This window comes from Salmo trutta, chromosome 24 (assembly GCF_901001165.1).
Source record: "Salmo trutta chromosome 24, fSalTru1.1, whole genome shotgun sequence".
In the NCBI taxonomy this organism is placed as follows: Eukaryota; Metazoa; Chordata; class Actinopteri; order Salmoniformes; family Salmonidae; genus Salmo; species Salmo trutta.
Window position 1 is genome coordinate 29,367,630 of NC_042980.1, and position 17,627 is coordinate 29,385,256.

Consider the following 17,627-nt stretch of genomic DNA (forward strand, 5'->3'; position numbering starts at 1 on the left):
TATAGAGACTTGCTGCAGTCAGATATATGTTAGACTATGTTTACAGCTTTATTCAGGGTGGCATTACTGGCAGCATGGTCGGCACATTCGCTGGCAGTGTGATGGGGATAAATGGGCAGATTGTGTCTATTTACACAAATGGCCTGATTTCTCTCTCCAAGATTGCGTACAGTTGGTTATGATCTCCCTGTGTGTTTTTGTGGGAACAGCCCAATTACTGGTGAATGCAGGCAGGGTCTTTGATTTGCCCACATCTTCCTTGTATCCAGTTGACTGGAAGGTAATTGGGTCTAAACCTAGTGTCATGTCTCTGTTACTATGCCAACGGTCTCTGTTACCGAGGCTTGTTTATTATTATGGTCATAGACTTGTAGTGTTAGCCTCCAGAGCACGGAGCAAGGGGCTTAATCAATAATGTACACTATATAAGTATGTGGATTCGGCTATTTCAGCCACAATAATTGGCAGGGTTGCACATTTTGGGGAATAGGTGGAAGGTGGAAACTTTCCATGGGAATTAATGGAAATAATGCAAATTAATATTAATACCATTTAAATGTAATGTTTTTTGCATTGGATATATTTACCATATCATATGGAGACAAACATAAGGTAAAAGGTTTATCATAAGTACACATAATTGCAAATTATTAAATCCTTCCAATATAAATACATTTTAAAAAACAATTTAGTTACAAATTGAACTTTAATTAAATGAGTTGACTCTTCACATGGGTTGATTTCACTGAACAACAAAAGAAAGGGAATATTGAATAATTCCCAATGATCCATCGCATCTCCCAAAAACGTTTTCAACATACATCTGTAAAATTATAGTCTAGAAACTAAAGCTTTGGTTGTTTTCCTCTCAGGCTTCCATGTCTTCTCCCTGGACTTCCTCAATGTCCACCTCTTGAACATCAGACTGAGGCCTCATCTTCAATGTCACTTAACAACCTTGTTGAGGATGGCTCGTTCTCAGGCTCAAAAAGCCTAGAATTTGCCCAGATGGCCACCAATTTTTCAACCCTTGTATTGGTCAGCCTGTTGCGTGCTTTGGTGTGTGTGTTCCCAAACAAGGACCAGTTGCGCTCTGAGGCGGCTGATGTTGGTGAGATTTGGAGGATGAGGGAGGCAACAGGGGAAAGAGCCTCAGATCCACAAAGTCTCTTCCACCAGGTGGCTGATGAGATATGGTGGCACGACTGCCATATTGCATCTCCATCCCAAATCCATTGCTTGAAAGTGTACTGTGCCGGACTGCTAAGAACCTTTCCCTCATCCAGGCCAAGGTGGTGAGACATGGTAGTGATGACACCATAGGCCTTGTTGATCTCTGCACCAGACAGGATGCTCTTGCCAGCATACTTGGGGTCCAACATGTACGCTGCAGCGTGTATGGGCTTCAGGCAGAAGTCGTCACACTTTTTGATGTATTTCAGAACTGCAGTTTCCTCTGCTTGGAGCAACAGTGAAGTGGGCAGCAAGGTACAGATTTCTTTGCTTACATATGCAAGCAGAATCGGAACATCAGACAGGATGGCATTGTCTCCTTCAATCCGTGCAATGGCTACTGCTATAGATTTCAGGCTGCTTACCACTCTCTCCCAAAATACATCATCCAGGAGGATCCTCTTGATGGGGCTGTCTATATCAGCAGACTGTGTTATGGCCATTTCTTGGAGAGACTCCTTCCCCTCCAGGAGACTGTCAAACATGATGACCACACCAACGGGTGTTGCTGGGCAGCTTCAATGTGGTGCTCTGATTCTTCTCACTTTGCTTGGTGAGGTAGATTGTTGCTATAACTTGATGGCCCTTCACATACCTAACCATTTCCTTGGCTCTCTTGTAGAGTGTATCCATTGTTTTCAGTGCCATGATATCCTTGAGGAGCAGAATCAGTGTATGAGCAGCACAGCTAAGCAGCCTTCATGTTTGCAGCATTGTCTGTCACCAGTGCAAATACGTTCTGTGGTCCAAGGTCATTGATGACTGCCTTCAGCTCATCTGCAATGTAGAGGCCGGTGTGTCTGTTGTCCCTTGTGTCTGTGCACTTGTAGAATACTGGTTGAGGGCTGGAGATGATGTAGTTAATTAGTCCCTGCCCACAAACGTTCGACCACCCATCAGAGATGATTGCAACACAGTCTGCTTTCTCTAGGATTTGCTTGACCTTCACTTGAACTCTGTTGAACTCTGCATCCAGCAAATTAGTAGATAAAGCATGTCTGGTTGGAGGGGTGTATGCTGGGCGAAGAACATTCAGAAATATCTTCCAATAGACATTGCCTGTGAGCATCAGAGGTGAACCAGTTGCGTACACAGCTCAAGCAAGACATTCATCAGCATTTCTCTGACTACGTTACTCCATTGAGTCAAAAAAACTTCTGATTCCAGGAGAACCATGAGCTGTTGCTGTCGATAAGGTGTCTGATTCATCATTTTCACCTGGAATAGAAGTAGAGGGACTTTTGTCAGATGTTGCTTGTTGTGAGCGCTGAGGGAACTTTATGCACTTGGTCAGATGATTCTGCATTCTTCACATATGATTTGGCACAGTATTTGCAGATGTACACAGCTTTTCCTTCCACATTAGCTGCAGTGAAATGTCTCCACATATCAGATAGTGCCCGTTGCATTTTTCTATAAAGATTAGGGAATAAAACTTTTTTTTTAAACAAATACAATTCCATGTACAGATAAATAGCTAAGCAGTTAGATTAAACAACTCCTTTGTAAGATAAATGTTTTCAAATAAAACATGTATGGAAACAGGTGAATTAACACTCCTCAGTTAGCAGACTCAAGCAAGCTAAAACCCACATGGTATCAAAAACTAACTAGCAGAAATTGTTAACAAGTTAAAAATTAATTAAACACACTATGCTGTAGACTACTATTTACTAGTTAACAAAAAATAATGTATGTCCTATAAAATATATTCACCCCACCCAGTATTGTAATCAAAACTTACCAGAAAGCATGCAGTCCTTACCAGAAAGCATGCAGAAAGATGCTATCGAGTGTGGGCTCGATAGCATCTCATTAGTGTGCAAGAGCTTGAGAATCAGCTGTACATGTGATGGAAGAATGCACTGTGCATGCAGAGAGTTGCAATTCCATTGAATTGGGGATTGTTTAACCAAAATATGCCACAAGACCTAGAATTGCCTGATGTGTATCCCACAAAAAAGGTTCACTGTTATAAGCTAACTTTTTGGATGAATTTAAGCAAAATTCCCCAAATTCCTGGGCTTAACTTCCCATGGAAAATTGCCGGAAAAATTCAGGAAATTTACCGGAAAGTTTCTGACCCTTTGCAACCCTACCCATTGGTGACCGGTGTATAAAATTGAGCACACCGCCATGCACTCTCCATAGACAAACATGGCCTTATTGAAGAGCTCGGTGACTTTTTTTTAACTTTGCACCGTCATAGGATGCAACCTTTCCAACAAGTCAGTTTGTCAAATTTCTGCTCTGCTAGAGCTGCCCCGGTCAACTGTAAGTGCTGTTATTGTGGAGTGGAAACGTCTAGGAGCGACAACACACAAGCCTAAGATCACCATGTGCAATGCCAAGCATCGGCTGGAGTGGTGTAAAGCTAGCTGCCGTTGGACTCTGGAGCAGTGGATAGCGTTCTCTGGAGTGATGAATCACGCTTTACCATCTGGCAGTCCGGCGAACGAATATGGGTTTGGCGGATGCCAGGAGAACGCTACATGCCCCAATGCATAGTGCCAGGTGTAAAGTTTGGTGGGGGATGAATAATGGTCTGGGGTTGTTTTTCATGGTTAGGGCTAGGCCCCTTAGATCCAGTGAAGGGAAATCTTAACGCTACAGCATACAATGACATTCTAGACGTTTCTGTGCTTCCAACTTTGTAGCAACATTTTGGGGACGGCCCTTCCTGTTTCAGCATGACAATACCCTGTGCACAAAGCAAGGTCTATACAGAAATGGTTTGTCAAGGCTGTTATAGCAGCAAAGGGGTGACCAACACCATATTAATTCCCATGATTTTGGATGTTCAACGAGCAGGTGTCCACATACTGTATTACACACTACATGACCAAAAGTAAGTACAATGTTTCTTTCTACATGGGCTGACTGTGACAAACTGCCTGGACAATGTATACTCATGTCACTCATGGTATCTAAGAGTGTGTGTGTGTGGGGGGGGGGGGTTATTGACAGGTTGGTCCCTGAGGAGAGGGAGAGAGAGAAACAGAGGGAGTGCGTCTGTCCTGCAGGTGATGGGCTGTCAGTCGGACAGTGATGTTACTGGACCCCCTCTTCTCTCATCTATCACACACATACACTCTCCCTTGGGGGCAGAAGTTAAATTGAAGTAAACAGTGACATCGATGTCAGGTTGTGTGTGTATCTAAAAAGGGGGATGTCTTTTCTCTCAGTGTGAAGTCTGTTTGATGGAGCTGTCTACAGTTATACAGAAGGCTCTGGTGTGTGTATGCTGGTGTTCAAATTTAAATGAAACCAAGCAATCACCCCAGAATCCAGGTGTAGAACATTCCCCACACACTCTCAACAGAGAGACAACCTATCCAATAGAATACCAGTCTCTGCTGTCTCCAGAAGTGGAGGCACAACTTCCATTCACTCACCACCTTAAATAGATGTACCTGTGGACAATCAGTGTGGCAGTCTGACAAACCTTTCCATTCAGTTAATTTTGTGTGTGTGTGTGTGTGTGTGTGTGTGTGTGTGTGTGTGTGTGTGTGTGTGTGTGTGTGTGTGTGTGTGTGTGTGTGTGTGTGTGTGTGTGTATAAATCGGTAACGGTGACATTTTCGACTTTAACTCGTTGAAGAAAGATTTAGCTCAGAGTATCAGAATCAACCAATAGGAAGCTTTATGCAAAAAACATTTTAATTTTAATTGGGAGGTTCCGAGTTGTCGTGAAAGTAGCAAATGAGCCTATGATCCCAGAGTGATGGCTCACCACGGTGACGTCTGTGACACATCGGCGATCAGCGAGGCGGCTCGACCGTACCGGGGTGCTTTTTAATCATAATGTGATTAATGGAATCATCCCCGCATTAGAATTGCAAACGAGGCAGTGGAACAGCGGAGAGGGGATAGTGGGTGGATGACCTGCGTTCCTCCCAGCCCTATCACACCATCATTACCTGAGATAATTGTTCAACATCATGTCGGAATCTATTTGATTTCTTTTCTTTTTAATGAGAGCAGTAATGAGCGCAGTAATGGGGATTCCCATCAGTAAAATCACTGTCTCTTTTCATTAAAGATGTTGAGTTATTCATAATGCTGCTGGCCAAGTCAGAGCTGTAACGTTATATCACAAACTGCAGCTGGCATAGCAACAGTAGCCTTGAGGAACATAGATGGTGTGTGTGTGTGGCAGAGGTGGTTAGGTAACCTTGCCTGAGACCTGTAGACTTGCATAAGGCTCCCTAAGCTAATGCCTGGCCTTTAGCTCAGCAGGCTAACACGGTTTAGGGCTGTACAGACAACCCGGGTTCAAACCCAATTAGTCACATGCGTTCTCTCTCTATGTCAAAACACTTTGATGTTGGCTATATTTTAGCAAATATTTCCACTAAGGGTGCTGAAAATGTCCTCCGGTGGGTTTGATACAGGTAATGAAGTAAATGAACCCCTCACAACAGATTCTTGATAAAGATGTCTTTTCTCTCCCTTCTGAAAGCCCTACCAGGCTGTGGAGAGAATAGTGGTTCTATAGTATTACGTATCCTCATCATATCTAAGTGCCCCCCCCCCCCCCTCCACCCCACCCGGGAAGTCATTTATAGATCTGGTAGTCACAGGGAGATGGCTTTGGGCATGCAGTCAGCTTACATCTCCTCCACTATTGAGACATGTTTGGCTGCTTTTCCAAGGCTGTGTTGTGTGGTATAGTAATAGTGTGGTGTGGATTGTCAATAGGACAAAAACCACAATGGGGCCAACATTAATGAGCAGGTTCATAAGGTGTTTGTTTGTGACATAAGGTTACGGTTAGAGACTACCGTGGTGGTCTGAAAGATTCCTGTACGCAGGCTGATAGTAGTAGTCGATCTAGTCAACAGGTTTCCTCGCAGGTTCTTACTTTCTTTCTCTCTCTGTCTCTCTCTGTCTCTCTCTCTCTGTCTCTTGGCTTTGTCGCTGTTCTGTCCCCTCAAGGATCAATACTGCAATTTACTAACACATTCCTCCCATAGCCACTTTTCTATCTGAGGGTTTTTGGTAGTATAGCATCTATCTGAAATTCACCAGAGGCTTGAGAAATCTGAAGACTCCTGGAATATTCAGATACGGAGGGAGGTGTCTAGGGAATATCAGTGGGAGTGGGGGGTGAGTGTGTGTGCTTTTTAGATGGAGGGTCCTTAGAGCAGATTAGAGGTTAGAGATGGTGGGAGAAGATGAGTGGGCGGTAGTTCGACCTTCTCACCCTTCTTTCTCCTCTTCTCTCTCCTCCCATTCTCTTTCCTCCTGTTCCTCTCCCTCTTAGCACGACAGCCTTGAGCAACAAATGCTGTGGCCATTCCACCTCTCACTGTGCCCTCCTCCTCCTCCTCTCATTCTGTTCTCTTCTCTTTCTGCTTCCTTCCATCTCTCTCTCCATCTCTACATGTGCAGCTTTGCTCTCCTACATACCAGTGTCCCTTGGGACCTGCAAGTTTTATCCTAATTCATTCCACACTAAACAGACATAAACCCTCATCACTCTCTGTCTTATACAACCCTACAGGAGAAGAGGCATGAGCAGACTGATGAGAGAGGTATAGAGTAGGGGATAGGTTGAAAAAGAGAAGACTGGAAGAGAGAGAGGGAGCCTTGAGTGGAGAAAATGAGATCGAGAGGAGATCTACAGTATACTATTTTCTCCCATACGACCCTGACCCAGATGATCCCAGTCAGTGGCCTGTGAGTGACTAGAGAGGGAGATGGAGGCAGGCTGCTCTGAAGTTGAGAAATGCGTTTGTGTGTAAGTGTGTTTATGGAGCTGCGCCGAAAAGTGTTTCAGCCCTTATCATGCAATAATTGCACATTATGCATCCATTTGTGAAAAAGGTGAGGAATGGATGTTAGTGAGTGCGTGAGATCTGTGACATTGGACTGACTGTGATGTGATTTCTCTGGAGCCACCTGGTAAAAGTGCCCAGATTTTTAATCGCACCAACAAACGCTAACTGGATATTTTCTCAGTAGAACAAAACCTGATTAGCCAAAAAATGCAAATGGACACCAACTGGACTTCAGTGGTTGTTGGCTGTTGTTTGGCGTTTGTTGGACAGTCTGGACAGAGTGTACTATTTATCTCTGTATGACAGTGTCTCATACAATTGTGTGAACCTATCCTGGCCCCCTTGTCAGACACACACACACAGACACACAATTTTGTTTTGCTATCCTTGTGGGGACCAAAGAATTGATTCCCATCCAAAATCCTTTTTTTTTTTAACCTAACCATAATCTTAAGCCTAACCTTAAACCCATATCCTAAAACTATGCCTCCCCATTTGTCCGAATTTTCCTTGTTTTACTATCCTTGTGAGGACTTCTGGTCCCCACAAGGATAGTTACACACACACACACACACAATGACAAAGAAAACGCCAAATAGATGAATCACTACATTTTGAAATGACAAGCTGTTGATGAGCAGGCCAGTGGCAGTTGGTGGAGATTTGGAGTGTTGTGGAGTACTCAGTGTGGAGTACTCAGCTTGGGTGGTGCCACCTATTTCACCTGTTTCTCTACTGATTCATTCAAGTGATTCAGTTCAGTCAAATATAATTTGGGCTGCATGTTTAGTATGGTGCTGAAGGATATTAAATAACACTTTTAGGTCTGTTGTATTGAAAGAACGAATACAATGTGATGTGTGTGGGTCCTTAAAGGAAACGTATTGTCTTTGTTTCAGATAAGATCAGTCTGGAGGGCATGGTGGTACAGAGAGCGGAGTGCAGACCAGCCGTCAATGAAAACTATATGAAACTGAAGAAGTGAGTGAAACAAAATTCAATACAATTTCAATATAAAGTACCAGTCAAAAGTTTGGACACATCTACTCATTTCAGGATTTTTCTTTATTTGTACTATTTTCTACATTTTAGAATAATAGTGAAGACATCAAAACTGTAAAATAACACAAAATAACACACATCTCAACATCAAATGTTCAGAGGAGACTGCGTGAATCAGGCCTTCATGGTCGAATTGCTGCAAAGAAACCACTACTAAAGGACACCAATAAGAAGAAGAGGCTTGCTTGGGCCAAGAAACACGAGCAATGGACATTAGACTGGTGGAAATCTGTCCTTTTGGTCTGATGAGTCCAAATATGAGATTTTTGGTTCTAACCGCCATGTGGATCGTGTGGATCGCACCGTGTGGATGGCATGTGTGGATCGCACCGTGAAGCATGGAGGAGGAGGTGTGGGGGTGATTTGCTGATGACACTGTGATTTATTTAGAATTCAAGGCACACCTACAGGTTGTGTAAGGACTGTTTGACCAAGCCGGAGAGTGATGGAGTGCTGCGTCAGCTGACCTGGCCTCCACAATCACCCAACGTCAACCCAATTGAGATGGTTTGGGATGAGTTGCACCGCAGAGTGAAGGAAAAGCAGCGAACAAGTGCTCAGCATATGTGGGAACTCCTTCAAGACTGTTGGAAAAGCATTCCACGTGAAGCTGGTTGAGAGAATTCCAAGAATGTGCAAAGCTGTCAAGGCAAAGGGTGGCTACTTTGAAGAATCTCAAATATATAAAATAGATTTTGAATTGTTTAACACTTTTGCTTACTACATGCTTCCATATGTTATTTCATAGTTGTGATGTCTTCACTATTGTTTTACAATATAGAAAATAGTAAAAATAAAGAAAAACCCCTTGAATGAGAATGTGTGTCCAAACTTTTGACTGGTACTGTAATTAGGTGACAGTAAAATAAAGCATCACCAATAGGCTATTTCTCCTGGCTTCATTTCTGAGTGAGATTAGTAGATGTGGGAGGAACAGTAGCCATAGCGATCTCCAAGAGAATATCTAATAATGGTGTATAACTGTTCTCAATTCAGTTTTATGGTAGCAGAGGTTGGCAGGGATTGCTATAGCAACTGTTCCTGTGTGCTATGGCAACTATTCTCTCTCCTGTGTGTTATTTTTATTTTTTTTATGTATTAGGGGGTAGATCAGCTTTAATATTGCAGATAGAGTAGCTTCCATCAATGTAATTGTCTGCATCATTTCCAATCCTCCATATTTATTTATATATATTATATATATACAAATTACAGTGCCAGGCAAAAGTTTGGACACCTACTCATTCAATGGTTTTTCTTTATTTTCACAATGTTCTACATTGTAGAATAATAGTTAAGACATCAACTTTAAAATAACACATATGGAATCATGTAGTAACCAAAAAAGTGTTTAACAAATGAGATTCTTCAAAGTAGCCACCCTTTGCCTTGATGACAGCTGTGCACACTCTTGGCATTCTCTCAACCAGCTTCATGAGGAATGCTTTTCCAACAGTCTTTCCCACATATGCTGAGCACTTGTTGGCTGCTTTTCCTTCACTCCACGGTCCAACTCATCCCAAACCATCTCAATTGGGTTGAGGTCGGGTGATTGTGGAGGCCAGGACATCTGATGCAGCAATCCATCACTCTCCTTCTTGGTAAAATAGCCCTTACACAGCCTGGAGGTGTTTTGGGTCATTGTCTTATTGAAAAATAAATGATAGTCCCACTAAGCGCAAACCAGATGGGATGGCGTATCACTGCAGAATGCTGTGGTAACCATGCTGGTTAAGTGTGCCTTGAATTCTAAACAAATCACAGACGGTGTTACCATTAAAGCACCCCCACACATCACACCACCTCCTCCATGCTTCACGGTAGGAACCACACATGCAGAGATCATCCGTTCACCTACTTTGCGTATCACAAAGACACACGATTGGAACCGAAAATCTCAAATTTGGACTCATCAGACCAAAGGACAGATTTCCACCGGTCTAATGTCCATTGCTGAGAGTTTCTTGGCCCAAGCAAGTCTCTTCTTCTTATTGGTGTCCTTTAGTAGTGGTGTCTTTGCAGCAATTCAACCATGAAGGCCTGATTCATGCAGTCTCTTCTGAACAGTTGATGTTGAGATGTGTCTGTTACTTGAACTCTGTAAAGCATTTATTTGGGCTGCAATGTCTGAGGCTGGTAACTCTAATGAAAATTCTAAAAAACTGTTTTTTATGGGTTATTGTGTGTAGATTGATGAGGGGGGAAAAAACATTTAATCAATTTTAGAATAAGTCTGTAATGTAATAAAATGTGGAAAAGGTCAAATGGTCTGATTACTTTCCGAAGGCACTGTATATATAAATTATTATAAAAAAATATATTTTCTTTTATTATTTTCCCCTAACCCTACCCTAATTGGAGTAAACTAATGGACAACAACTCTTAAGCTTATACATACCATGTACATTTTATGGACACAATGCATTTTACAGTTATGTTTTGTTTGTTTTTAATACCATCCTTCAGCTACCCTCAACCATTCCGTCTATCTCCGAAGACCATCCAGTTTGATTTCTATTTGCCATATATTTTTAACTGTGCTGTTTCACAAAAGCTCTGAACCTATATACATTTTATGGACACAGTATATTTTACAATAGTTATATTGTTGTTTTTAGTCCCACCCTTCAGCTCCACTCAACTCCTCCCATTTATCTCTTAACACCATCCAGTTTGTATTTCTATTTGCCATATATTTTTCAACTGTGCTGTGACGTTTCACAAAAGTTCTGAACCTTTCTATTCTCATAGTTTCTACAGATTGTAAATTAAAGATACCAAATTTGCTAAAAGTATTATTATTATTGATCGATTGACTATGACTTTTCAAATCACCCAGCAGTGCAATTTGCAGTTAGCTCCAGGTAAATGTTGCAATTCTTCAGCCATTCCTGGACCTGTGACCAAAAACAGCTACATATGGACAACACCAAAACAAATTATTTTAAGGATTGTCTCTTCGCTGCCAAATCTGTAGAGCTGGGATGGTTGTATCCCCCATATACAGTTCAAGTCGGAAGTTTAGATACACTTATGTTGGTGTCATTAAAACTCATTTTTCAACCACTCCACAAATGTATTGTTAACAAACTATAGTTTTGGCAAGTCGGTTAGGACATCTACTTTGTGCATAACACAAGTAATTTTTCCAACAATTGTTTACAGACAGATTATTTCACTCATAATGCACTGTATCACAATTCCAGTGGGTCAGAAGTTTACATACACTAAGTTGACTGTGCCTTTAAACAGCTTGGAAAATTCCAGAAAATGATGTCATGGCCTTAGAAGCTTCTGATAGGCTAATTGACATCATTTGAGTCAGTTGGAGGTGTACCTGTGGATGTATTTCAAGGCCTACCTTCAAACTCAGTGCCTCTTTGCTTGACATCATGGGAAAATCAAAAGAAATCAGCCAAGACCTCAGAAAAGATTTCTAGATCTCCACAAGATTGGTTCATCCTTGGGAGCAATTTCCAAACGCCTGAAGGTACCACATTCATCTGTACAAACAATAGTACACAAGTATAAACACCATTGGACCACGCAGCCGTCATACCGCTCAGGAAGGAGACGTGTTCTGTCTCCTAGAGATGAACGTACTTTGGTGCAAATCGATCCCAGTACAACAGCAAAGGACCATGTGAAGATGCTGGAGGAAACAGGTACAAAAGTATCTATATCCACAGTAAAACGAGTCCTATATCGACATAACCTGAAAGGCCGCTCAGCAAGGAAGAAGCCACTGCTCCAAAACCGCCATAAAAAAGCAAGACTACGGTTTGCAACTGCACATGGGGACAAAGATCATACTTTTTGGAGAAATGTCCTCTGGTCTGATGAAACAAAAATAGAATTGTTTGGCCATAATGACCATTGTTATGTTTGGAGGAAAAAGGGGGATGCTTGCAAGCCGAAGAACACCATCCCGACTGTGGTTTCAGCATCATGTTGTGGGGGTGCTTTGCTGCAGGAGGGACTGGTGCACTTCACAAAATAGATGGCATCATGAGGATGGAAAATTATGTGGATATATTGAAGCAACATCTCAAGACATCAGTCAGGAAGTTAAAGCTTGGTCGCAAATGGGTCTTCCAAATGGACAATGACCACAAGCATACTTCCAAAGTTGTGGCAAAATGGCTTAAGGACAACAAAGTCAAGGTATTGGAGTGGCCATCACAAAGCCCTGACCTGAATCCTATAGATAATTTGTGAGCAGAACTGAAAAAGCGTGTGTGAGCAAGGAGGCCAACACACCTGACTCAGTTACACCAGCTCTGTCAGGAGGAATCGGCCACAATTCACCCAACTTATTGTGGGAAGCTTGTGGAAGGCTACCCAAAACGTTTGGCCCAAGTTAAACAATTTAAAGGCAATGCTACCAAATACTAATTGAGTGTATGTAAACTTCTGACCCACTGTGAATGTAACGAAAGAAATGAAAGCTGAAATAAATCACTCTCTACTATTATTCTGACATTTCACATTCTTTAAAATAAAGTGGTGATCCTAACTGACCTAAGACAGGGAATTGTTACTAGGATTAAACGTCAGGAATTGTGAAACTGAGTTGAAATGTATTTGGCTAAGGTGTATGTAAACTTCCGACTTAAACTGTATATAAACATTCTATTGGTTGCAAGAATTTTTTGTAATCATTTAAATTGAAAAATTCTACTTTTTTGAGTCCAGTGTCGTTTTGCGTATCAGTTCATAAACCATGTAGCATGGAATTGGTACATAAAAAATCTCTTCCTAACTATTTTGCCATCTATATGGCACAGCTGTAAAAAAAAAAAAAATGGTTCCTTTATATTAAACTGATATACCGACAAGTTCTTTACTTTTCCCCCTTCAACTTGCTTCTTCCATTTTTGCGGTAATGGTGCAATTAGTTTGTTGTAATTTTGGGTAGAGCCTCTCCCTGTGTGTTTGAGCACATGCATGTCTGCCTTGGTGTCTGTATGTGCACAGCAGTGCCAGTACTGTACATTATACTAAATGGCTATTTGCATTATTCAACCATTGTACAGCATAGTGGATGCTATTGTTCTGCTGTGTGTTCTATTCACTGCTCTGCCCACTGGGTTGCTTCTCTCAATGAGACCCTATATCTTCATTCATTTTAATAATTTCTCAGGTTCTCTCAAACAGTTCTGTGACAGTGTTCTAGAATGTATCCTATACTGTATCCTCCTCTCCTCAGATTACAGATTGAGGTGTCTACCAAGCCCCAGCGTCTGACCGAGCAGATGGACAGGGCTGTCACCAACAACTTCAAGCCTGTATCCAACCATGTTGCTAACGTAAGAACACTACCATATCACGTTAAAATCAGTGTGTGTCTGCTTGCATGCTCCTGAAGGTTCCATGTCTTTGTAGTGTTGGATCAATACACATTTGGAACTGAAACGTGCACTTCTACCATGCTCCCTCCTTGCCCCTGTGTGGGTTTTCCGTGGGTTGTTTTGTGTAGGTGGAGTATGAGAAGAAGAAGAAGGCTGAAGGTAGGATGGTGAGGGCAGACAGACAGCAGGTGATGGACATGCTCTTCTCCGCCTTTGAGAAACACCAGTACTACAACATCAAAGACCTGGTGGAGGTCACCAAGCAACCTGTGGTTAGTCACACACAAACAGCAACCTGTTCACTGTCCTGTGTGATTTCATTTCCATAAGTGAGTATGCGCTGCGAGCGGTTCTGCTCAGCCTTCCAAGATAGTTTACACTCCACCACTGTAACCCTCGTTCCCCAGGATAGTTTACACTCCACCACTGTAACCCTCGTTCCCCAGGATAGATTACACTCCACCACTGTAACCCTCGTTCTCCAGGATAGATTACACTCCACCACTCTAACCCTCGTTCCCCAGGATAGATTACACTCCACCACTGTAACCCTCGTTCTCCAGGATAGATTACACTCCACCACTCTAACCCTCGTTCTCCAGGATAGATTACACTCCACCACTGTAACCCTCGTTCCCCAGGATAGATTACACTCCACCACTGTAACCCTCGTTCTCCAGGATAGATTACACTCCACCACTGTAACCCTCGTTCCCCAGGATAGATTACACTCCACCACTGTAACCCTCGTTCCCCAGGATAGATTACACTCCACCACTGTAACCCTCGTTCTCCAGGATAGATTACACTCCACCACTGTAACCCTCGTTCCCCAGGATAGATTACACTCCACCACTGTAACCCTCGTTCTCCAGGATAGATTACACTCCACCACTGTAACCCTCGTTCTCCAGGATAGATTACACTCCACCACTGTAACCCTCGTTCCCCAGGATAGATTACACTCCACCACTGTAACCCTCGTTCTCCAGGATAGATTACACTCCACCACTGTAACCCTCGTTCCCCAGGATAGATTACACTCCACCACTGTAACCCTCGTTCTCCAGGATAGATTACACTCCACCACTGTAACCCTCGTTCCCCAGGATAGATTACACTCCACCACTGTAACCCTCGTTCTCCAGGATAGATTACACTCCACCACTGTAACCCTCGTTCCCCAGGATAGATTACACTCCACCACTGTAACCCTCGTTCTCCAGGATAGATTACACTCCACCACTGTAACCCTCGTTCTCCAGGATAGATTACACTCCACCACTGTAACCCTCGTTCTCCAGGATAGATTACACTCCACCACTGTAACCCTCGCTCTCCAGGATTGATTACACTCCACTTCTGTAACCCTCGCTCTCCAGGATCGATTACACTCACCACTCCACCACTGTAACCCTCTCTCTGCAGGATAGATTACACTCCACCACTGTAACCCTCTCTCTCCAGGATCGATTACACTCCACCACTGTAACCCTCTCTCTCCAGGATAGATTACACTCCACCACTGTAACCCTCGCTCTCCAGGATCGGTTAGACTCCACCACTGTAACCCTCGCTCTCCAGGATCGATTACACTCCACCACTGTAACCCTCGCTCTCCAGGATCGATTACACTCCACCACTGTAACCCTCGCTCTCCAGGATCGATTACACTCCACCACTGTAACCCTCTCTCTCCAGGATCGGTTAGACTCCACCACTGTAACCCTCGCTCTCCAGGATAGATTACACTCCACCACTGTAACCCTCGCTCTCCAGGATCGATTACAATCCATCACTGTAACCCTCGCTCTCCAGGATCGGTTAGACTCCACCACTGTAACCCTCGCTCTCCAGGATAGATTACACTCCACCACTGTAACCCTCGCTCTCCAGGATAGATTACACTCCACCACTGTAACCCTCGCTCTCCAGGATAGATTACACTCCACTTCTGTAACCCTCGCTCTCCAGGATCGATTACACTCCACCACTCCACCACTGTAACCCTCTCTCTGCAGGATAGATTACACTCCACCACTGTAACCCTCTCTCTCCAGGATCGATTACACTCCACCACTGTAACCCTCTCTCTCCAGGATAGATTACACTCCACCACTGTAACCCTCGCTCTCCAGGATCGGTTAGACTCCACCACTGTAACCCTCTCTCTCCAGGATCGATTACACTCCACCACTGTAACCCTCGCTCTCCAGGATCGATTACACTCCACCACTGTAACCCTCTCTCAAGGATAGATTACACTCCACCACTGTAACCCTCGCTCTCCAGGATAGATTACACTCCACTTCTGTAACCCTCGCTCTCCAGGATCGATTACACTCACCACTCCACCACTGTAACCCTCTCTCTGCAGGATAGATTACACTCCACCACTGTAACCCTCGCTCTCCAGGATCGGTTAGACTCCACCACTGTAACCCTCGCTCTCCAGGATCGATTACACTCCACCACTGTAACCCTCGCTCTCCAGGATCGATTACACTCCACCACTGTAACCCTCGCTCTCCAGGATAGATTACACTCCACCACTGTAACCCTCTCTCTCCAGGATAGATTACACTCCACCACTGTAACCCTCTCTCTCCAGGATAGATTACACTCCACCACTGTAACCCTCGCTCTCCAGGATCGGTTAGACTCCACCACTGTAACCCTCGCTCTCCAGGATCGATTACACTCCACCACTGTAACCCTCTCTCTCCAGGATAGATTACACTCCACCACTGTTGCCCTCGCTCTCCAGGATCGATTACACGCCACCACTGTAACCTTCTCCAGGATGCTTCACAGGGAGATCAGCATGTCAGAGTGAACTATAGTAACCTGAGGCCTGATTAGTCATACCATAATAAGTTGAACAGAATCAGAACACATACTGTAGACCTGTATCTGGAGGAGGAATGTCAACTATTACCCACTATTGACATCTGGTGGACATTATCAACAACAACAAATGGCTTTTGACACTAAGAATAACAGACTCTCCTCACTGGTAGATGCTTCTAGTTTTCAGAGTAAGGGTGCAGGCTGTAGCTGTGTGAAAATGGATACTGTAGAGAGAGCCTCTCTCCTATAGACATATATAAATGAGATTCTGAGAGACGTTTGTCTGTGTGTTTCCTGTAGACCTACTTGAAGGAGATCCTGAGGGAGATAGGAGTCTACAACGCTAAAGGGACGCACAAGAGTACATGGGAACTGAAGCCAGAGTACCGTCACTACCAGGGAGGAGAGGAGGAGATAAAGAGTGATTAGCCCAGAACAGAGCACCCTGTCTGGGATACAGACATTGACCTGAGGGCCTACCATCACGGAAGTCTTTGTTCTTTTGTCTTTCACTTTATCCAAAACTGATACCCAAAACTACATGATCACAAAGGGTCTACTTTTTATCAGCTGTTGGTAGGATGGTGTGTGGGGATCTTGCACTATGAACCAGACTGTGAAACACTTGCCTTAAAGCAACACTCTTTTGGATGGGTTCTTTTCTATGTCGTTTGGTGCAGCTTATAGAAATTGTAATATTTTTTTCCTTCACTTTACTTACAGAAGCTGAAACTTTGCACTATCATTTGTAAATAATTAATAAAATAATGTAACTACCGGTTTCGGAATATTTGACATTTTCTTTCAATGAATGTGACAGAACAAGCTTTTGAGGGAAACTACACTATATACACATATATACATAAATACAAATTAGTGGATTTGGACATTTCAGCCACACCCGTTGCTGACAGGTGTATGAAGTGGAACACACAGCCGTACAATCTCCACTGACAAACATTGACAGTAGAATGGCCTTACTGAAGAGCTCTGACTTTTTTTAACATGGCACCGTCATAGGATGCCACCTTTCCAACAAGTCAGTTTGTCAAATTTCTGCCCTGCTAGAGCTGACCCAGCCAATTGTTAAATACTGTTATTGCGAAGTGGATACGTCCATGAGCAGAAACGGCTCAGCCGCGAAGTGGTAGGCCACATAAGCTCACAGAACAGGACTGCCGAGTGCTGAAGCGTGCAGCGCGTAAAAATCGTCTGTCCTCGGTTGCAACGCTCACTACAGAGTTCCATACTGCCTCTGGTAGCAACTTCAGCTCAAGAACTGTTCATCGAGAGCTTCATGAAATGGGTTTCCAAGGCTAAGCAGCTGCACACAAGCCTAAGATCACCAT

General features: G+C 43.4%; 1 protein-coding gene across 1 annotated transcript in view; it reads left to right on the forward strand.

Annotated features, from left to right (window-relative positions):
* Positions 1 to 17,058, forward strand: part of LOC115161059 (general transcription factor IIF subunit 2) — a 40,756-nt gene extending 23,698 nt beyond the window's left edge. Inside the window, exons 5-8 of the mRNA XM_029711760.1 lie at positions 7,915 to 7,996; positions 13,287 to 13,386; positions 13,557 to 13,700; positions 16,579 to 17,058. Coding sequence (XP_029567620.1) covers positions 7,915 to 7,996; positions 13,287 to 13,386; positions 13,557 to 13,700; positions 16,579 to 16,707 — 455 coding nt within the window. The 3' untranslated portion in view covers positions 16,708 to 17,058. The remainder of the gene's footprint in view (positions 1 to 7,914; positions 7,997 to 13,286; positions 13,387 to 13,556; positions 13,701 to 16,578) is intronic.
* The last annotated feature ends 569 nt before the right edge of the window (positions 17,059 to 17,627 follow it).